The sequence below is a fragment of the Eurypyga helias genome, unplaced genomic scaffold (assembly GCF_000690775.1).
Source record: "Eurypyga helias isolate BGI_N326 unplaced genomic scaffold, ASM69077v1 scaffold22998, whole genome shotgun sequence".
NCBI classification, from domain to species: Eukaryota; Metazoa; Chordata; class Aves; order Eurypygiformes; family Eurypygidae; genus Eurypyga; species Eurypyga helias.
In genome coordinates this window covers 12,003-36,001 of record NW_010267877.1, presented here as the reverse complement: position 1 = coordinate 36,001, position 23,999 = coordinate 12,003, and the positions used below count along the sequence as shown (strand labels likewise).

Below are 23,999 nucleotides of genomic sequence, written 5' to 3'. Positions count from 1 at the left end.
GTTCAGCAGTTTGTTTTTTAAAAAAAAGAGATGATCATCAGTGCTTTACAGTTAGGAAGAGCTGAAAGCTTTGTTTCAGGTGGAAGCAGAGCTTTCCAGAGCAGCTAAAGAGTCTCTCATTTCAAACTCTAAAACATAGCCTTGACTATATTTTCTGTAACTTAAAAAAAAAAACCAAAAGAAAATAAGAGAAGTATTAAATCTACCATCTTCAGAAACACTACCCTTGTAAGAAGACCCAGAGTCTATCCACTAACAGAGAATAAGCCCAGTTCCATTTTTTGTGATACTGTCTACTTTTATATCCCAGGAAAAATTACCTGTTTCTGCAGTTTCCCAAAATACTGTCTGATATTTTCAGCTCATTTGTCAAATCAGTGTGTTGGTTAAGACCCCAAATCTGTACTTCAAACAAGAAAGCACTGTCAGCTTCAGTGGGATCCTGCGGAAGTGCATTGCTACGCTTGCACATTTTGTAGCGCAGAACCACTTGCTTCAATATGGTCCTCACAACTATTTCCGCAGTATTTTCTTCAGAATATACTTTAAAGTACATACTCGCAATTGCGTCACACCTGGCGTTCTGTAAAACCCTGGTTCAACACCTGACAAACTGAAGCATTTTACCTGCTCCTCCCTCTTTTCTCGTCACTGTCCGTGAGAGGTGCTTGAGCAGGTCGGTTTGTCCACCACAGGATCGCATTTGGGGCAATCTGACTGCAACAACTCTAACAGCAGAGGGATCGTAAGAAGGACAAATGAAGACTTCATGGGAATGAAGGTATCAATCGAAGTTAACCTCAGTTACTGCACCCAAGTGAAAAAGTCATAAAACACACACTTGAAACTTATACAGAGCAACGCCTTGTGAGCAGCCTTTTTGCCATTAACTGCATGAGCAGGCTGCATCTGAGAATCTGGCTGCAGTATTTTCAGTGCAGAGCATCTCACCTCATTATGTATTTCTTCTACTTGCTTTACAACTGCAGTTTCCAGTGATTTCAAAGATAAAACCATTAAATCAGAATCAGTCTGTAAATTCTGGAGTGCCAGTTCACACTGTCCAAATATGTATTCCAATGTTCCTCTTGAACACTATAAGGATACAATAAAAATATATAGCCACTTCAGAACATATGTATTTCTCAAATATATTGAAACTATTTGCTCCTGAAATAATCAAAGTTCCACAACTTTATTTCACGATCTTTTAAACAAAAGTGTAATGCCTCCTGGATTGTCCATATAGTTACAGTATACAGCATATTGAAAGGAGAAAGAAAAGAATTCCCTTTAAATTTACTCTAAAAATATGGCATACAAAATCACGGCCATACTTTCCATTGCTTCCTGGCCAGTTTTTCTGACACTATTTCAGAATCACTTGTATTTTCCCAGTTGCATGGGCTCCTACTACCATTAAAACAGAGTTCCCTATCCAGTCTGAGAGCTGTTTGCTTACAAGGTACAGAGATTACGATGAACAAAACAAATTTGCACTTCCACTCCTTTTATTTTGTTTTCAGTTAATTTCCTTCAAAATTAAAAGGAAATCTGTAAAAATCCTTTTGAAACAAAAGAAAGAAGACAACTAAATCTTCAAATTGTTTCCAATTAAGTACCTTCAGTTACATTTCCAGGAATAACGTTGAGTAAGGACCCCCGGACTCATATTCCTTGTAAAAAAATTTCCCATAGTATGCAACTTGAAGTCACAACAGTTTACAAAACCAAAGCATAATCACTCAATACAGAAACGTTTCACACTGAAAAATCAGTGTGCATTTTCCTGAAAAAGTAAGAGATGGGAGCAGTAGGTCAGAGCACTCTTGAAATGAGATTAATAATACAGAATTATTTATTTTAAAATAATGTACCATGTACTTTATGTCAAATCCCAGTTCAAGCAAGCAGAGTATGTATTTGGGAAATAAAGACACTTTTTTTTAGTATTACAACTTATATGTATGTATATGTCCATGTTTCGTGCTACTGCTTCATTTGAATTCCTACACAAATTAGGAGGGGTAATGGGGAAAAAGAGAAGTATATGGATGCATGTATCTCTCATGCTTCAACAGTGGTGTATTTTGCCTTGCTGAGAAAACATGGTAGTTGTAATTGTTTTATAATATCGTTTTACAACACAGTCTATTTTTATTTTTCTGTACGCTTTCCCATTAGAATACTACATAAAACTACTGATAAAACCATGGAAAGGAATAGGTCTAGTAAAATAAATAAATAAAAAAAAGATGTCTTAGCATGTGAGGCTGAAGCCTTGTTATCTCAGAACGACTCAGACAAGGGACACTAACACTTTTCTGCTTCTTCAATCCTCAGATGCCCAGAAGGATCCAATTTAAAACATCCTCATAATTGCTCTTAGTTGTTCTGACCTCCTAAAGGCCATTTTTGCCAGCGGACACTGTTGACCTATGTGTTTTGAGTTGTGATGACCTACCTCTTCATGAATACTGCCTTTCAACTAGGACTGGGATATGAACACAGCAAAAATTTTGAAAATACAGTTGTTTCTACATTTCATCAATAATCCACAAGGTGTGGTGTAGCACATTCTTAAGTCATGTCTTCTATGCCTAACTGTGAGTTTAGGCAAACTACGAATACAGAAAGATGTACCTCAATCAAAAAAGAGGCAAATAGCAATTATTCAAGAAAACAGTCTGAGTCATGAGCGTAACTGTGAACAACAGTTCTGGATAAGACAACAGGATGCCACATATATGGTACCACAATATTAGTTTTATGAAGGACCAAGTAGCAAATCGGTTTTGATACTTACATCTGCCACTCTGTGAGTTGAGCTGAATCGAGGTGAAAAACCAGCCAGAACACAGTGCTGATGTGTCATATTGAGATCATCTAGGGACAGATTAGAAAACCTTAAGTACGGGGAAAAAATTATACTTAATAGAACTTATTCTGTCTGAATACAAACTAAAGATGCTTCGTTAAACATTTCAACGAAAAAGAATTCAGTCAGATCCTCATAGGCCTCTGATGTTTAGCAGGTCGTGACAAGTATTCAATGGCCTAGTGTTATGAAGATCTCTATATCCGTTTTCTCCCAGTTTAGACAGTTTAGAAGTGGCATTTTTCTACCTCTTCCAGGAAAAGTTCAACTAAACCAATTAATTCTTTCCAAGTTGAGAATCACTGTAAACAACAAACTACTCAGAAATTACAATCTCTTTTCTTAAAAACCAGTAAATAATACTGACTTGTTTTAGGAAAAAGAAAAAAAAAAGCAACAGAGAAAAAAAAAAAAACGCCAAAGACAAATTATTTCATCTTTTTATCTTAAACTTGTCTAAAGTTCTTCCTCCAGCTCAGAGCCAAGAAACTGGGAAGCCACAAAGCACAAAGACCTGTCTCGAAAGCATTTAGTTCAATTTTTGACTTTCTTGTTGCCTGCTAGAGGTCTGTCATAGACTTGAAGTCACAAACTGGCAAACAACCAACCCCACAAACCTCTGTAGATGGAATCTACTTGGTTGCCACCAGTTTCCTCAGAATTATCATAATAGAAGAACGCTTGAATTCTGACAAATCAGCATTTTTTAGTAACAACACCCACTGTCACATTGAAAACTGTTCATGAAGTGCTTACAACTCAAACAATTTTGGTGTTAAAATTATGCTGCCCTCTCAACCTTAATAAGACATTCAAGAAAATCTATCAAAATTTTCTGTAAAATCACTCCTGGGTTATAGACTTGAAAACTAGTAGAAAAAGACTAAAAAAAACATACAAAACTCAGTGACCTGAAGTGTCACCAAGCAAAAACCAGTCATAGACAAAACTGGAAGAAAGCAGGAAGAGACTTACAAGATGCTAGTTAACTTGGAGTTTGTATTTTCAGCAATATCTATTCTTTCAGGGAATTTAGCTTCAGCCAACTTAATACAACATGATGAGAAAGTACCAAGTTTCATCATTCCACCACATAAACATAATTTCTCTTTAAGACATCAATATTTGCACACCTCAAACTTGATATCCCAAATTCCTACTAATTTTTGAAAACACTCTTTTTGACCATAATGACAGGCGATAAAACTGAAAAGAACACAGTGTGTGAGGTTTAATGGTATTCTCACATCTGAAAAAAGGATATGCTCTAAAACTTTTACTTTACCTTGCAACAAGTCTGAATCTTTAAAACCAAGAAAAGTCTGAAGAGGAAGAATTCAGAAAAAAATTTCCTAGTTGTAAGAACAGTGTTTTATTTTAATTAATTTTATAAGCAACTATTAACAAAGTTTGTACTCAAGACAGCAGATAGCATCGCAAACTTGGAAAAAAAAAAATTATATCAGGAACAGGTAGATGAGTGTTGTGAAACAGAATTGAATTCCCCCTGAAAAAGTTTACATGGGAGGCTTGTTTTCTGTTTGCATGAGATCTGCAGATAGGTAGTCACAAATCTTGACAAAACACTCCAAATCAAAGAAAAAGAGGCTAGAAAAAAAAGTGATTTTTCTACATAAACATATGAGAGTTAAATTACATACAGCCAAATCTTGCAAGGACCACAGAACAGTATCATCTCTGGGCACTGCAATATTTAAATATTACAATCTCCACCAAAAAGAATTGTGACAGGAAACAAACATAAATGATTCTACTACCCCAAGCAGTGCCCATTCACTGTGGGGTGGTTGATGTAGCAAATACAGCATTAGAAGTATCACATTTTGATTTGCACCTTTACCTGAACCCTTGGCAAACCACTCACTGTAGAGCTCTCCCTTGAAATTGCTTCCAACTGTCCCTAATCCTTTATGACTCTTAGAAAGAAGCCTGTAATTTTAATTTAAGTGTTTATAATTCACCTGTAACTGTAATTGTGCAGAAATAGTTGAAGCGTCACGTATTGCATGTCTCAAAGGACATTTGGAAAATACATTCTAGGTCTTAAAAGATTTAAGATTTATGCTGTAAAGATTTGCTTTTCTTTTTCTTATAAAATACATTAATTGAAAAGAAAAAGCACACTGTTAATTGGCCATTGCCCTTTGGGCAGCAAAAGCTTGTATTCAGATACAGAACACTACATCCAGATTATTATATTGGTTTTAGAGTCAAAACAAAACTGTTATCTTCCTTGGACATTCATCTCAAAACTACCAGAGTGCTCTTGTGGTTTTAGGTAAAATACAATATATACGGAGTTAATATCAGTTTCAGATGACTAATCACTGACCAGTGAGGTTTGCAAAACCAAAACACAGCCTCCCCAGTATTATGCATCACCTAAAATACATGCATATGAAAGTAGGAATATACGTATCAGTTCTGCTGTGGGACGCTGCACACAGACAAGTGATTTGTCAGACGGCCGTCCTGAATTTGCGGTGAGGCGAGAGACTACGTGGCGTCTTTTCTGCCATGGAAGTGTGCCCCTTATCTTACCACAAATTCAGGGTGACTATGGCAGTCACTATTTCACTCTTTTACAAAAACAAAACCTCACAAAACCTGTGAACTGTATAATGCATATGAGAACTGACTTGCCAATTCACTGAGAGGTAAGAAAGAAGTTTTGAGAACTGGACTACAATTTTGTGCTTACACAACTGCTCCTCTCCCAAAATCTTCCACACATCTATGAAAAATGTTGTCATTTACACAGACGTTTTTCTAAAGTCTGACCAGGATTTTTGCTTGTTTATAAATTCTAAATCACTACAAATTATCCAAATTTAAAATAGTAGTTCTAGAAAACAATCACAAAAAACTAATGAAGTCCCATGCACGCTGGAGTGCTATCCTGACCAAAGGGGTTTTTCTGAATCAAAGCCTAATCACACCCATTAAAGCTACTCCTATTTACCTGTATGAACAGGATACCACTGTGCCACCAGTTACTATGCAAATGTGGATGGTTATCTGCACTTCAGGCAGTATATTGCCTAAATCAGTTTCCCCAAACTACTGACAATATTGTAAAGGGCCTGTCTGCACTCAAAGCAACACAACCTGGTTGGTAACAGACACTTGGTGTTCGAATGCTGGAAAGAGAATCTTCATTTTTCTGTCTGAGGTGGAGCACCTAAGATACAAGGAGACTCTTTCCTGCATACATGTATATGGCAAAACCCCTATTTCTTTTAAATAGATTGGTTTATTCTTTTATTTATACGATTCTCTGCCTGCCACTTCCCAATGAATCATCTGTCATTTTATGGCCAGATCCCATTATAGGGCTATTATAGCTGAAGCAAGATTTATTAAAAGAAAATTAATCACATGTATGATTTTGTACTGGTGGCCAAAGCCACCCTGGAAAACAAAGTTATCAACCTGAGGTCTGTTTAAATAGTTTGGAGGTCAGATTTTGACTTTACAGATGAAGTATTACGAAGTCAGGAGACCATTTAGCAGGTGATCCAATTAGTTGCAAATGCATACAATTATTTGACACAGAATCTTCAGCTACAGAAACTTCAGATAACACACCTTGTGTAAAAGAGTTACCAAATGGTGTTTTTGTTTACTACAGATCCCTATTCCTCACAGCCCCAGGAAGAAAAAAACCCAAGCACTCAAAACCCACTAAGGTCCTTGGTGCTTTAATACACTTATCCATGCAAGGCTTCTGTAAAGTCGGTAAGTGACACAAACACCTAAGGGCAAGGAGAGGCTAAGGCACTTGGCAAAGTTTGCATGGAAATTCTGTGAGAGAAGCAGGCTTATTACAGCTCCTAAAACTAACACTATTGTTTTAACACCTGGCCACCCTTCCACTGTCAGAGGGAGACTTATTCTCTGCGTGGACCTCCTTATCAGACAAGCTTCTCAGATTCTGCTGCTATTTCCAGAGAGCAGATACATTTTGGAATTTAGATGCTGCATACCCTATTTTAAATTCTGGTAGCAAGTTCAAGCCATAGATCTCTCTGTCCCTCCCCTGTACCAACTTCTGCCATCCTGTCTCCCAGCACAGGATCTCAGCACAGTCCTCTCCACTGCTTGAAAATACTGCTAGACCCTCTCCTTTCTGATCCTGTTTTCGCAGTCCCTGTCCCTGAGTTCTTCTGGACAGCTGAATTACCTGGGCACCACCAGTGGAAACACTGAAAGCCAAAGCTTGTATAGCCTTTGTCAAAAGAACGGACTAATGGACATGTGCATGTATATACACTAACTAATGTGGGTATCCTTCACTAATTCTGCCACTTAACTGATTATCAGAGCACTGGTGAAGTGAGAGCCAAAGCACTGAGAGAAGCAATGACTGTAACCCGTGCCACTGCAGACTTACAAAATACAATGAATTAGCAACAGGGGTTTGTATCATCTTTTCTATCTTCCTTCAAGTGTTCTTCCTGAGCTTTTTAGACAGTTGTCTTTCTGTCGTCTATTTCAAGAAGCAGGTAATAGGTGTGGTGAGGTTCAAAGCACTGCCCAAAGCTCTGATAGCCTCAACTCCACAAATGTCTACAAACAGAAGTGAAATGGACTTGTGCTATGAGCTTGCTTAACTACCACAAAGTATTTTATTTTTAACTATATTACAGTGCAATTATCAAAAACACTAAAACGCTTTTCCACCATTTCCAATCCTACTTGTATCCAAGCTGCACACAATGCTTCCCCAGGAGAAAGCCTAACCAAACTAGTGTCACCGTAGGTATGTCAACAAAAAGCACCAGGAAGGTATGTCTCCTTCCCCAAGAAACTATGGGCCAATGGAATACTACTTTCATAACAGAAAGCTAGAGGGATGATCTGTCCCTAATTAAGAAATATTTTTAGATTTTAACCAAGAAAAGTGTGCACAAAGCAAAAACACAGAATGAATTAAAAGGATGAACTAAAAGAAAAAAAACAGTCTGGGATTTGCCAAACCATGATCAAAGTTTGGTAACGACACATAGGCTTCTGGGGTTCGAAGTCTTAATAATCAAGGAATATAGCGTTTGGATTAAATGTGAACTCAAGAAAAAAAAAAGTTTAAAAAAACTCCAACACATTCAAGATGCTAGAGAGCAAAGAGGGTTCAAGTTAATTTGTGGAAATAGAAGCAGATTAAATATCTAGAAATAGTTTAATGAGCCACTATATACATGTGGAAGTGTTTCCATTAAATATTTATCTTTAACCACAAGCCAACCTCTGCAATGTGTGCACCCACTTCTGGTTGGTTACGAAAGTAATTTTTTGGTGCTTCTTGAACTGTAATTCGCTGGGGGTGGGGAGGGGTATAAGATTCCAAGTTCATCTTCATGCTGTTTTAAAACTCTAACCTTCAAGCAAGAGCTTGATCTATGGGAAACAGCTGCAGAAAAGTAAATCTCTCTTTGGAAAAGTCCAGAATGTATTTTTGTTTAGTATGTTTTGAAGTCATGGTAGGAAAATTAGTGAAAATTGTAAATCTGTGTGCAAATCTGGTCGTGTCTAACTCAAAGATGGGGGAAAGATTCCAATTTAATAGTAAGACCATGACAACCCTAGTTAAGCATGCTCTAGGACAGAGCAGATGGAGCCCTTCGCTCACCTCCACGCGTTTTGGATTTATAGCATGCACCCAACACATTTCATATTAGACACCCCTTGACTGTGTACTTGAGACAGCAGGGTTCAGTATGCACTTCCTCTGCAGACCCATATATTATTCTAAATTGAGCTAAAGTGTTTCCGTTTCATGAGTGATATAAAGTTCAGATTTTAGGCAGCAGATTTGCAGCCATTCAGTGGATCTTTTTCCTTCATAGGAGGAGAAGTAAGACTTAAAGAAAAAAAAAATCTATCTTACAAAAGTAATTTTGGATTTTGTTTGGGTTTTTTAAATCAAAATATATTTATATTATTGTAACAGCTTACTTGAAGGATGAATTTGATCACCTCATGTTTACTACTAACATACAGCTACTTACGGCTTATGATTTCCTCTGAAGAGGACTGCTGAGAAGGCAGCTGTAATTTTGTATTTTGAGACTGCATTTTAATAAAATTCTACCCAGAATTCACAAAAATCATTTTATACAGCCAATGAAGAGAGGGACATAAACCTTACTAAATGTCTTCTAGAAATGCTAAAACACATTCCTGATCTTTTTGTTCCTCTGACATACCCTTGATCAGGATTTAAAAGTTACTGTACCTGCACACTGCTATTAGAAATAGCGCATTATCACGTTTTCATATCTAAGATTTCTGTGTACAGTATTTGGAAACAGTTGGGGTATTACAGTTAGAGGGAACGATAGGACCTCACTTTTTAATTATAAGCAATGCACTGACTTTGACATTTCAGAATTTGACAACCACACAACACAGTAAGCACAGTGCCGTATCAACAATTGCAAGAACAGACCTACAGCATCGCTAAGGTTTTTTGGTACAGATGGATGAGTAGAGTGGGTAGCAGAAACAGTACTGATCCTACCAATCAGTCCCCATGCTTTAACAGCTACTACTACATGCAGTACTCTTCTCTTAGCATGGTATTTTCTAGATGCCTTACATACTGCTGCTACTGCTTCTAAAACAATGCCAGCAAGAAGACTCTGCTTATCAAAATGAGAATCTGGAACGTATGATGTATAAAGGCATGAGATAAATGAATCTAAAGCTGGCTTCTTTATGTTCATGTTACTCTTTAGACAAAGTTTCCATATTTTATCTTTTAGATGGCATCTTCAACATGCCTCCTCTTAAAAACCAGTTTAAAAAATCTGAATAGCAAAAAGTACACTAAAACTTACACGTTCACTTACACTGCCTTTCACCTCAAGTGAAAACAATAAAGGCAGTTCTGCTGTACATAAAAACTAATGAAAGGGCCAGTTTGAGAATACTCTCTCAGACTGTATAAAAATTTTTTTTTAAAGTAATTGAGGGGAAAAAAAAAAACCCAAAGGCTGTGGAAATTCAGAAGAGATTATCAACCACCTGGCCTACAGAGCTCAAATCTGTAGCTCTTCACAGAGTATTAATAATAAAATGATTTACACATCGCCTTCAAAAGAATGTTTAATATATCCTTTGTTCCCATCTAAACATGATCATGATGTTATGTCTTAAATAAACTAACTTTCTCACCCACTCTACCCATAGCATACCTGATAACAATTTTGTTACTGTTTACAAATTCCAGCAGGGAATAAAAAATGTCCTTATGATCTGGTAACTCAGTCAGCTACAATCTACAGTATTTTGCAATAAAAACACTGAAGGTAGACCCCTGCTTTTATTACTTGCCTTCAAATCTGTTGTGTATGCACAAATTTTCCAATCAGGAAGGATTAGATAAGAAGTTTACTTGATGCCTGAACTGCTACTGCACAAAAATGGATTAATAATTCCCTTTCTAGGAATGTTTAGCTACCACATAAACTTCACTTCATATAAAAAATGGCTCCATTTCCCTCCAGGCTGCTACTCTATATCCTCACAAATACAGAAAAGGGAGGCACATCCACAGCACTGTGCCAAAGTTCTTAACGACAGCCCAGTTCTTCTGTACAAGATACTTCATTGATGACAGTGCACAGTACTTGATGAGGTAGCAAAGAACAAGGAATGGTATCTGGTTTTTAAGGTGTTCCACAGATGTATAGCTTGTAGTACATAAACTGCTTTCATATTTGTTGGAAGACAAAAGTGAAAGGTAAAAGTGAAAAGACTCTTCAACCCGACAAGCTGGCAGTGCGACAGGTCATTCTAGGATGTCCCATGGTGTCTACCTTCCATGTCAACAGCGAGCACTGCAAGTGCTCTCACTCTTCGAAGGTGATGTCTGTCAAGCCAAGTCACCAAGCAGGTAAACATGGTGATGTCAGAAGCAACGTCCATGTTTTGTGTTATTTCTAACCAAATTTGTTTAAACAAAAATGATAACTAGGAGAAACACAAGACAAAGAGAAAGCAACAGATTTTGTGTCAACAAACCTTAGCCACAGTTCTTGCCTCTTTTCCTTCAAGGGAAAAGCCTTAGTGTGTAAGCTCAGCTGCTCAAGTAAATGAACTCAATTCTATTTTCCTTTTTTAAATCCTCTACACTTGAGACATCGAGACTCACTCTTGGAGTATGGCAGCTCTGTTCATTATGATCTTAATACAATCCCACTACTAGAAAACAGTATGTTTGAATATACACATGGAAAAAGGTAGCAGAAGGAAAGAAGTGTCACATCTAAAATTGTTGACCAACAAAACATCCACAGATTGGCATAATGGTTGACACTTCAAAACCCACAGTACCACAAAACTTTGACTGCTACAGTCACAGCTTACATAACACACAGCCAGTCTATAAGACAAACTCAAGAACAGGACTTTTTTTTGTTGAACATAACAGATGTAGATGCTCACAATTACTCAGTAAACACAGTTACTGCATTAAGAACAGAAAAAGGAATCCGTATCTACAAGACAAGGACAGATAGAGCTCAACTTGGACTAGCAATTCTAACTGCACAACAGACAGAAAAGGCTCAAAAAGAGTATTTTTCTTTTTTAGCTGTGAAGTGGAAGAAACATTAGGAAAAAAAAAAAAGGTTCCCCAAAATACACTGGCAGGGGGCAGGGTAGAAGGAATTTATTATATACTTCAGCCAGTTCTCATGTCTTTCTAAATAAGGAAAGTCCTAACTGAAAGGAAGATATAATTTATTTTAAGTGTCCTTTTCTGTTTTCAAGAGAAAGTTCACCTTCTCAGCCCTTGAAAATTACCAAGCATCAAGTAGAAGTCTCCTTGGTGAAGTGGTATTGCTAATCCAGGTGTCTCTATATCCCATGCTACCTTCAAGCCTACGTGCCAAACAGCTGGGTCTCTTCCCTGCAGTTTTTGTTCATTGCTTTCTTCCACAGCCGAACCTGTAAAGAGAGAGAGGGAAAAACACCACAAAGGTGACAGACAAGGTGACAATAGAAAATACAAAATATGGTCTAACAACACAGACTTAATCATACCCCACATTGCTACAATCTTAATAGGCTTAGACTTGATATAGTATTCATTTGGCATAATCACCAACTCCAAATTCAAAAGTACATCATAGGTTAAAAGAAAAAAGCCATATGACATCAAGATTTATTTGCAACCAACTAAGATGAAAAATTCATGTTAACTCCAAAGTTTAGGCAAATCAAGGCAAAGTTTGTAATGTACTCAAGTTTTTAAGTTCTTAAGTACATGTAATGGGAGTTTTAGTTAATCTGCACTTTTTTTATTTTTAATTACTAAAGCTACAAGCATAGAAGGAAAAAGAAAAAAAATTCAGCAACACTGATATAAAAATAGATAACCCCTGAAAGAATTTAAATTCATAAACTTCCAAAGCATTTTATGAACAATTTCATTTGTTTACATTCTTCCAATTTCATCAGATCATAAACTGGGGCAAAGTAACGTAAAATAATGAGCACAAAACACAACCTAGACCAACAAAGTTGAGGGAATCTTGGAATCATAACTGTCACTCTTTGCTCAAAATTCCTAGTCAAACAGGCTAGATAATAAGTGCAAGAGCCAACAGAGCTTCAGTACATTTGTCACAACAATTTTCTTATCATTAAGCAACATGAATGTGTTGAGCTTGGGGAAAAAATAATCCACTGCATAGAAATAGTATTTAGAGCTTAATCCCTCAAAACTATTTTCATAAGCTTACTTCACTGCAGTATAAATTGAAAGATACAGTCAGCATTTATAACAAGGTATTTGGGAGCTATGGTATAACAGTTTTATGGCTAAAGTAACAGAGCAGTTTGACAGAGGGAGGATGAAGTTTTAATAAGCAGTTGGCACAGAACAGCAGTGAACAGTTAGAAATCATCCACTATGTAGCATGCCTTATTATTGCTTGTAACTTAGTAACTGTCTGTCCATTTCACTGTCCACTTCAAATGTGCTTTTGTCCTCATTTAATTCTACAATAAAAATCCTAAAATAAAGATTTACAACTTTTACTATAATATGTACACATAAAAAGTGACCTTAAACACTCACTTTCAAAATATTCAGTGTCATTCATATCACATGGTTACTTCAACATTTGTTTAGTTTGGAGTAGCCTTCAGTAATTAATAAATTGTCTCAGTTTTTATGTCAATGAAACATTGCCTAAAATTCAGGAAGCAGAGAGCCAAAATCTTTTAAAAAGCCAAGGCAAAGTCTTAGTTAAAACTCCAACTGTAAATTCAGCCCCCATATTCCCTCCCTCCACGGATGCTGTTCTCATCCAGCCGAAGCTCGGGCTGAGGCGCGGCTCTAGGCCTTGCTATCAGGGAGCACACAGATGAGAAAACAACAGCTAGCAAACACTCAGAAAAATCAATACTAAAGTCTTCAAGGGGCTTTCATATTTTCTGCCCTGCTCAGATAAATCGTAACTTAAGAAAAATGTTTTCTGAAAACTGCAAATAGGATGGCTTTCAAGGCATTTTTAATGCAATACATCATGGATATTATAAAAAGAGGTAACCTTTCTGGGTTAACTCTCTCTATTATGCTGCTTTCCCATTCACTTTGGCAGCAGCACTGTTCACAATATGGCACCAATAAAATATAGAACTACAATCAGAGACAGCAATTTCAATCAAAGTTTCCTGGGGTCTCCTCATAAATCCAGCACCTTTGGAATGTGCTCGTTAAAATGACTTATTTTTTGCAGTTTGATAAATTTTTTATTGCTTAAGTACAGAGTTCAAATGTAGCTCACAGTCTCCTTTTCTCTGTATTCTCAATTATTGCACCTTATAATTATCAGCAGCAATTGAAACTGATTGCCCCTACCATGTTATTTTGGTAACAAATGGAAGCAAGCTGCTACTATCTTTAAAATGCAAGCTATTCTGAATGTGAGAGCACGAAACAAAACACACCTTAACATTTGTATCTGTAGGTAGCACCGACAAACTTCTACATAAAGAGAGTTGTTATTAAATTCTGTATGTCACACCTCAAGCATGACTGAATGCTGTACATTCATTGATATAATTACAGTTCCCATTCAACTGAAAACATTGGGATGCATCTAAACCGTAGGGATCTGAGAGTAAATCACGTGGGTCTCGCGCATACACAGCACCATAAGAACATGTATTTATATTGGAGTTGACCATACAGGAGTAGTCAAATGTAGCAGTATTTAACAGAAATATAATAAAACTATCTGCAAATTTCAATTCTGTTCATTAAAGATTAATAGAATTTGTCCTGCAAGAAACCTTTACGCTTGCATGCCAAATGAAAATGGTGTAACCAGGTAACAAGCTTACCACAGCATAACAACAATACCTCATCAAACCTCTAATTAAGGTAGAGCCATGAAAGAAAAGAATGTAGCTGCAGAAAATTGGTCACAACATTAGGCTTCTCACTAGACAGCTCAGATTTCAGAGATGTTCCAGCTCTAAGACCTGATCTTATCGGGTTTGAGTCATGGTTAGGTTCAGAACAACATGAAACTTGTTTTCCTGGATCTAGTTTGGTTACTGTTCCACAGCACAGAAAGTGAAAAGCTTTGAAAGGTTTCTTTGCTATTCAGCACCAAACACTTGAGGAAGAGTTCGAGAGGTTTTTGACACTCTGACAATTAAATGTTTCAGGATATTTTTTTAACCAAGTGAGTAAGCATACATCTGTAGTGAATCTTAATTATTTTTATTCACAATTACTTCTAATTAATTCACGAATGGTACAGCAGTTGTTATTAGGTTTAGCGCTAAGGTATTGCTTCGAACATCACTAACATACAAAAAGCATTTTACAAAAGAAACAAGAATAAAAGTTCCTTCAAGATCAGTCAGTACTGCAAATAACTGTGAGTTTGTTAACCCTTCTGACATTACCTCGTCAGGGAAGAGCCAGTTGTTTAGTACTTGAAGAGATTTATATAGCAAGTGAGCCTTAAGGCAAGAAGACAAACAAGATACTGTAAAGTATCTAGCGAAAACTACTTTGCTAACCCCAAACACAGTTTGCCGGAAATCCAGGTAAGAGACAGACGGAACATAACGTCGTCACTAGCAGTGTCTGTCTCCTTTAAGTTGGTAATCGAAACGAGTCTCTACTTCAAAGAACATCTTTAGAATCAACTACTGCTCTGCTAAGCAATAAAACTTCCTACAAAACTTACAAAGACCCAAGGGAAAACTGTTCATTAGGAAATTTTCATGGACAAAATCCAATATTTGAAAATGCTCTTATTCCATCAGTATTTGGATTGCAATTCAGTTTTTATAAAGAGAGCAGGAAATAAAAATGGGTTATTAGTTTACTATACTAAAATCCCAAACAAGTTTTTACCTTAATGCTGTCATGCGATAGGATATTTGTAAAATAAGGTGTTATTAAAAATCCCAAATTGGTTAAAATTTGAAATTCCTGTTCCATGGTAAATTCAAAAAAGTAAATTAATTCCAAGTACTGCTAGTGACAGTATAATTGAACCCACATCCTGTAATGTGTTCAGTTCTGCATACGCACCATGACCACCACTCATGCACTTACATGCAGCACACACATTAAAAGGAAATTCCCAAAACTTCTGCGAAGGCCTATTCTTATCACTTGATAACCTATCTTTAACCTAGTGTAATCTAATGCATTTTATTTAATGTAAATAAAAGCAAATAAAATTCAGATGAGCATTAAGCAAAAAGCCTATCTTTTGTTGTTAGAAATGCGCCTCATTTGAAGTTGCTTTCAAACAGTTGGACACTGGCAACAAGAAAATGAACAGTGATGCTAATTAGAATATCAGCTTGTTCCAGTATCTTTACTTTGGCTCTCAAATTACTTTTCTGGCATATTAAAACCTCTTTCTACTCCAATTAATACTGATCAAAGTTTCAAACATTAAATTTTCATTATAGCATCAAACACTGAACAAGAAAATAAAGTTGCTTCAATTACAGTAGTATCTGGTTTAATACTATTTAATCAAACAAGCAGTTACCAAACAAATAATGATATAAAAATGCAAATTAAAGTAAAAAGAAAACCATGTAACCTGAGCTGTGCATCTCTAAACAGTCTGACAAAGAGCTGCCACAACACAGCGAGATTGCCTGACACATGGGGCTCCTGCTGTTCAAAACCTGAAAAGCTCCGGATTCCGCACTTGTGTCAGGGTGGATTGGCACTAGTCATGAAGCTCTGGAAGCCCTAGCTTCCTCATGCTAAGGGGCTGCCACAGATCCTCCCTGTTTGGAGTACCACTGAGACCAGTGAGAATGGGAGGAATAGAGAGTTGACAGAAAGATGCGCAAGACCTAGCAGAAAAGAGAATGAAGAAGATAGTCATAACAAAAATCAACATGCTTAATTTATGCTTGAATTTCCCACAGAGTCAGTGTTTTCTCCCAGAAAATTACTAATCCATCTAATTAACATCTTCTGAGGAAAAATTGTTCCATCAAAAAATTTCTGACCACCTCTACTCTTTCTATTACATATTCTACTGTGACTGTGATAGTCTTTGTATGGCACAGTGAGAATTCATTGCTAACTCAGTACTAAGTGAATGAATGCAGTAGTATTAATAAAAGATACTGGCATAAAAAGCAAATATACTTATGGAAAATGGGAAGATAAAATTCTAGAAAGATTTAACAACAATCTTCACAAGGATGTGGAGCTTCTTCATGCTTCACAGTTAGAGAGAGCTTGGTAAGATCCAAATACATCAAATATTTCTTTCTACCCTTGTCAACCAAATCTTGCACAGAATTTACAGTGGTTTTCAAGCAGCATATTTTTTACCTACCTTGCTGAACTTGAACAAAGAAAATCAAGTAATGAGTTATGAATAAAGATAGCAGCTTTCTTTTTTGTTAATGTATAGCTCTCTGAACTTAAAAGAAGCTAATTTTTTCCCCCTCCACAAGCAAGTCATGTTAAAGTAAAAAGTTTTTAAGTGCATTACAATAAATCCTTACACATACTATTATTACTTCAAGTTCATGTTTATGTTTCTTTAACTTAAAATGTTACTTAAAGAAAATTTATCCACAGTACTACGGAAAAAAATACATTTACTGGGCATAAAATATCAATGCCTTTGACAAATAGGACAGAAAAATGTTCACGAATAAAACTACACTTCTTCTGATCAGGGAATCTCTCCTATTCAGTTTGCTAAACCAGCTGGTGTTTTATTTCCAGGAAAACGTAAATAGGATGATTTAAGCTGAACACTAAAGTAACAAAGTGACCCATAGTTTCAAAACTAATAACGAAACTAACAAGAGAAAGTACATGAAAGTGTGAGCTATTGTTTTTACATCATGGTCTTTAGCCAAAACCTACCAGAGACAACGTGAATTCTTCCCATGTTTTGAAGAAAAAAATCAAAGAGGTTTTTTTTTTTTTTTTGGAAGGACCAAAAATCAGTAGTGAATGACAAAACATAATGCGTTTGCAAATTCAAATCAAGTGTTTAAATTCTAATATTATGTTTGCAAAGCTGGAAACCATTAAAAAACCCTAATTCTTCATGGAAAAAAGAACATTAGGAAAAATATACAAAAATCCTCATGTCTGTTCTTAAATGAAGATAAAAATGGGAAAGGTACTTTAAACTAAAAATGAAATATTTTACAACTCTTCAACTACACTTTTCCCCCCCAGTACTACATTTAAATGGCTTTTAAGTAACTAAGAGCCTGCAAAGCCTGTCAGACAATAGCTCTTTTAACAGAAAACTTCCTTCCCAACTACAGAAAAGTTGGCAAGTCCTCTGCAAAATGTGTTAGCACCACTGCATGTATAGACAAAATGGATATGCTTCCAAGTAAATAGAGTACAATATACTTTCATACAAAACCAACCTAATATGATCTTTCCAAAGAAAGAAGAGTAGTAAAGTAAGCATAAAGCAGAAGCAGGTCTGTGTACGGTAACATAATAAAAATGGTGATCTCATTGAACTACAATGACACATTTTACAGGATAGAAAATATGCACATGCGTTAACCTAAAATAGATATCTGACGGACTTTGATGTCCTGGCTGTTAGTCAGGAAGAAAATCACACACATTTTTAAATCTACTTAGAGAACACCTAGTAAACCAGCTTAAAAGTTTGTATAAACATAGAAAGTACGACATTGTATTCAAAAGCACATGAGATATCTAGATCAGCATGCAGGTGTGCTCATGGATACACAGACGAGTAAACATAAAAGAGCTTCAGGGATTTAAAATATTTATATCACTCATCCCTCCCATTACTCACCTTCACAGCTGTAACTGTACACAGCAACCGTTGACCTTTCAACCAGATTCTCGTCATGGTGCCAGCTCACTGCCATGTTCCCCATTCCAAAATAAGGTTCTTGTTTCAAGTACGTCATTTGTAGTGGATCCATATAATTTAATAAAGTCAAGTTATAGTATGTTCTGTTCTTTAGACTTATGTAGTCATTCTCTGATGCACAACTGCTTTGATCTTTTGAAATGGACCCTTTCTCCACAAGAGAAGTAGCAATTTGCTCCCTACCTACTACAGCAGTATCTTTACTTTCTTTGGTCTCAAACAAATTTTGCCCTTGCAATGCCTTGACTGCTTCAATATGCAAGTAGTCATTAAGTCTGATCAATGCTTTACAAGCATCGTGTATTTGAGGACTGCAATATTTTATATCATAACCTTCAGTGGGCCACGGAACTGTAAATAATCTTGTGTTCAAGTACTTGTAAGTGCATCCTGGGTTTCCAATTAATACACGAGACACTGGGGTAAGAAAATCTTTTCCTTTGATCCTTACAAGATCTTGAAAGAAACAATCGTGCTTTCGCAAGGTCAGAAAGCCTTCTTGTACCGTTTGATGGAGCTCTTCAGGTACCGTATCAGATTGCCTGAAAATCAGCTTGGAATACTTGGTCTTCCACTAAAGGAGAAAAAAAATACCAAACCCAAACAACAAGAATCAGCAAAAGAATTATTCCTTTTACAGAAACCAAAGCATTTCATATATTCAAGAACAAACAAAGCTAAATTGCCAGATTAACAAGCATGAGTCTAGAATATGGTGAAGAAATCGATGACAGTATTTGTTACTTTACTGTCATGTTCCAGTATAGAGCACAAACTGTAGACAGGCACCAGTGGCCTGTAACCAGATGTATCACCAGGGCAAATCTCTAAAGAAATAAATAAAGCTGAGGATTCTGGAAGAAATCAATAGAACATAAGCTCCCTGATGAATCTGTAGATAATGCTACTTCTAAGTACACAAACAATAGGATATTGAGCAGTAACAAAGCGACTCCTCTTTTTGGGATGGTTGCAAAGACCGTTCCCTCCCATTCTGATGTACAGGACTCTAGAGGGCTACAGGACGACCTGAAACAGTTCTATATAAAAATAACCCTTAGGGAAAAAATAACAAATGAAAATGTAAATTTTGAAAAAAGGCCAACATTCTGCTGCAGTGCACTTCTGTCTTCAAAATAGTCCTTGACATACTGGCCCTTTTCTATTTTCACATTTCTCAACGCGTGCCAATTAACTCTCCTATTTTATAGAAAAGTTCCCCTTTAGATAAAAGAAAATTTCCAAACATATTTTCTTGCCCATCTCTTCACCTGTAACATCCTTTTTCCTCATATCCTCTTCTGACCACACCAGCTCTGGTACCAGTTGGAGTTCAGAACCCAGCCGTGTGTGAAGGCAACAACTCTCAGCAAGGTATAACGCTGTTAATCAGCAGTACCTTGCTTTGTATGCAAAATACTGCTTCCCACTCCAGGAAGGCTTGGATAATTTTACTTTACTAATCTGGTTTTCTAAGGAAGTGCATATCACATAATCACACCTTTTATTGGTTGCCTGTAAATCTGCTTTAACTACTGCTGAGACTGTTCGGCAAAGTGGACAAAGAGACTAAGTTCCTATGTATTTCATAAATTAATAGATATATAAAAGAAACAGATGCAAACTGTGCCCTTAGTAAGGCAAAAGCTGTAATGTGAGCCCATCAGGTTCACTGGCATGTGTGAAGGTCCAAAGAGCGATTTCCTTTTGCACAGAAGTTAGCCACTGATCTGGGAAAAAGGTGGTGTAGGAAAAGAAATTCAGATAAACTGAAATCTGAAGGCATTAGGCAATAGGGCAAGAGCACATGGATGCACAAAACTGATCTATCAATAATTTTACTAATGCAATAGCTTATGTTCAAAGTGTTTTTAAAAAACAAAAGCCACCAGCATAAAAGCATCACGCTGACCTATGATCCATCTGTATTCTCCTTCTGGTACAACTCAAAACATCTTTAGCAGTACTATCTACTTCCAAGTCAGAACTGAACCTGCCTTTCAGGAAATTAATTTTAAAATCCAGAAAAGGTGCCTTTAAAAAACACAAAGCAGGCAGTAAGTCAGTATGCACATTTCCTACTGCACAAAAACAGTTAGACTATTGCATCATAACACGTTATTATCCTACAACACTGAGTGGTGGCTTTATAGGATCATTTGTTTCTACTAAAAAGGGGAACATAAAAGGAAGTCTATTGTTAAAATAATGATTACACATACTAAAACTTAGTTTGTTTATAAACCTTGCCACACTTCCTTGTGAACTTTTACAGTGAAGCTAACTTCTTTCTTTACACATTCTTATGGTTTCCAATCTCTAGATTCCTAGAGAGAAGGGGAAAAAACCCGTAATAGTATCGACAGGTAATAAGTGATTTCTGACAATGGTATTCACATGCTTAACTTTAAATACCAAAGCTTGAAAATAGTCCCAGATATCTGGAAGGTCCCTCTACAACCCCCAGCACAGAACATCAGATCCCAGCTTTCATTAAAAGAACCCAGCATAAGCTTGATAAATGCAATTTGACTGAGCATGCCAAAAGCCTGAAACGATTCCTTTAGAGGTCCTGAACTGTCCCCTTTGGTTCAATCAGTGCTTTTTTTGTAGCCTTTGAACAGTACAGAGAAAAACTCCTTACAAAGAACTACTGAAATCAGTAACTGCAAATCTTAAAGATTTACAGCTATAGGCTACAGTCAGTTGTGTTGGTATAGGTTGATGGAAATCAGAAGTATTCTTTCACAGTCATACTTAATAATGAAAGAATATTATGTGTTGTGACATATAAAGATTATTACTGCATGATTTGTTTCATTATGCAAATGATATATATAAAAGAAAGAGCACTATCACTTCTGTATCAGTATTCCAGTATTTCACCTGACATACTCAGGTCAGATGAACTGATTACCACATTACATATGCTATTACAGCATACTTAAAAAGTCACTATTACTATATATTTTTAAACTCTTTAATATACTGAATTTCTGACATGAATCACACACATGAAATTCCAAACAATCATTACAAACAGAAGGAGGGAAATAATAGTAAGATGTAAAGTAACTAAATGACTGAAAACACGCACTAGAAAGGAAACATGCAGATTTTACAAAGGTAACAACATCGTATTCCCCTCCTGAACTGCAGATGGGATGTCTTCCACATTTTTTACCAGCCAAGTCAGAGGCATATTACTTTTGAGTTGTGTTTTAAGATTACATGCTTAAGAAGTATTTTATCATTAAGTTTTACACAGTATGCTTAGGATTCTATCTTTTAAAAAAAAACCCAAAAACTACCCTCACACAAACCAACCACCAATCAAAAAAACCCACACCAAAAAATCCCCACACTGGTATCTCAGAAGAGATCAGGAAGTGGAAACACATTTCCGACACATCACATGAAAAGAGTTTGGTCGTCTTTAAATCTCCAACCAGTCATTGTGCTATGTCCTACATAAGGAAAGCATTAAAGGATCAGAGCACAGGGTGAATGCTGGGTTCACACTGGACACCTTGTTGTTTTTTGGGGGGTGGGGAAGGGGGAGTAATCATGTACTCTGTGTTGTAACTCTGACACCAAGTATTAAAGGTCAATTCATTGTTCACTCGGAAAGAAGTAGGTATGTTACCGGCAACTACAGGACAAAAAAATAGCACATTTAATGCCCAATTCTTCATATGAATGGTACACACATGATTTTAAATATATACCTGACTTGGCTTCTAGAGAATCACCCTACAGGATGAGACAAGTGGTAGAATGAAGCTGGAAATCAGCAGTAACGACCAATGCCACTTAAATCATGAAACGATAGTTTGTACTTAAGGTATTTGTCAATGGCCTTGTTACAGACTTTTTGTTCATATCTGGCTTTAAACATAGCATTGTTTCAGCCTGTGGTTTGAAGTCCATTTGAAAATTCCTTCATCAGGCAAGACACCTAGAAAGAGGATGTCAGCAAAGTTTTCCTTGAGACGGAATTTTTTACTTTTGTTCAGACTCTACATTTCTACACCTGACAGGATGCTGTAGTTTTTCACTTACACTCTACCTATCCTTTCCAACACATTCAAATACTCCTTTATAAGAGATGGATCCTTAAAGGAGTATTTCCTTGCCCTTAACCACAGAAGAACCTTTATAGTGAACAGCAAGTTGTGTGTTTTCACGTGACTACCCTTACAGCTGTTAAAGATCTCAATCAAGAGCTTACTTCCACTACGTTCAGCACTGCAAGAATAGAGAGAAAACCATGCTTTCCCTAAGCATCCTAAAATTCAGACCAAACAAGAAAGGTGAGGAAAGCATGCAGATGCTCAATATCACAATTGTAATCCTATGGCAAAACTGGAGGTTGACTTCATGCTCCTGAGTCGCAGTCCAGTATCTGACCCATCAATGCATCTTTCCTCTTCTATAGGGTGATGCGTGCTAAACTTTTCCTAGCCTTAGAACCCTGCAAAAGAGAAATTCATCCTTGCAAGGAAAGAGTCAGGCCTATTTTTATGCTACCATATACATCTTTGCACCATATGTCAACACAAGAAAGGTGACATGCCTGTAATGTAAGCACGCTTGCTTAGCTGCTCAAACTATGAGATTCTTTCTTACGCTTTTCATCTCATGGTGTTCTGATTTGATCTGACTGAACCTACAATTCTTGCCATATGTTTTGTAGCTGACCTAGAAAGATCCAAGACAGACGCAGAATATTCTATTAATTTCATGATACTCTTCCATACACTGATTTGGTTTACAACTCACGTGGCTACTGGGCCAGATTTTACTTTTATTTGCTTTCATTTGAGGCACATATTCCAGTTTCTACAGTTTGTTTTGTAAGGAAAGTCTGAAGTGTTACTTATTGTGTAGAATTAAGCCCAAAAATTCCAAATATTTTCCATATTTTGCCAAATCTAAGCTATAAAGAAATTCTCTTCACAACTCAGGAGAAAAAAAAAAAAAAACAACAAACCCAAAAGCAACACACCACTGAAAACCAAAGACACAAAACCCCTTAAGAGAATGGTGACACATACATTATTTCAACAAAGAAACTGTGATTCACTGTTACATGTGTTACCTGGCACTCAGGTACTGATACTCAGGGCAAAATCCTAAAAATAAATTAAGTTCATAAAGTTTTCATTCCGTAATATCCCAATTCCTGAGGTCTAGTTTTGCAGCACCTGGAAGTACGTTATCTTTATCAGCCACCAGGATACCTTTTTCATATCAGATTTCAGTGTCGCTTTGAAGAAAGATTTGCTTCTTGTTCAGTGCAAACAGCCATTTTAGTTTGAAACAAGTTAAAAGAAATACATTACCAACAGATGGAAATCAGCATTGGCTGGTGTCATATATGGAAGTCTATTCTCTCCAAGTTCTTCAAGAAGCTTTTTTTTCTGTTTTGGAGGAGTAAAATTGAACAGAAAATTAGACTAAAAACCAAGATGTAACCAGTCAGATATAAAACTAAGTTGTATTAAAAATATACAAACATATGTAATTATGTCTCTTACTACCTTCAATTCTGGAAAATTAAAGAAAAATGGATGCAAAAATTCAGTGGGGCTTTTCCATTTACAATTCAGGTTATGTGGTTTCAGAGTACTTAAGTACTTTTCCTCCTGAATTCATTTTTAGATAACGAATCCTCAAAATCCATCCTGGGCTAATGT

General features: G+C 36.5%; 1 protein-coding gene across 1 annotated transcript in view; it reads right to left on the bottom strand.

Annotated features, from left to right (window-relative positions):
• The window catches only part of FTO (fat mass and obesity associated), a gene marked incomplete at its 5' end in the record, with an annotated part of 31,137 nt that extends 7,414 nt beyond the window's left edge, over nt 1-23,723 (bottom strand). Inside the window, 5 exons of the mRNA XM_010157581.1 lie at nt 952-1,095; nt 2,807-2,886; nt 11,708-11,851; nt 18,220-18,874; nt 23,646-23,723. Coding sequence (XP_010155883.1) covers nt 952-1,095; nt 2,807-2,886; nt 11,708-11,851; nt 18,220-18,874; nt 23,646-23,723 — 1,101 coding nt within the window. The remainder of the gene's footprint in view (nt 1-951; nt 1,096-2,806; nt 2,887-11,707; nt 11,852-18,219; nt 18,875-23,645) is intronic.
• Nucleotides 23,724-23,999: the final 276 nt, after the last annotated feature.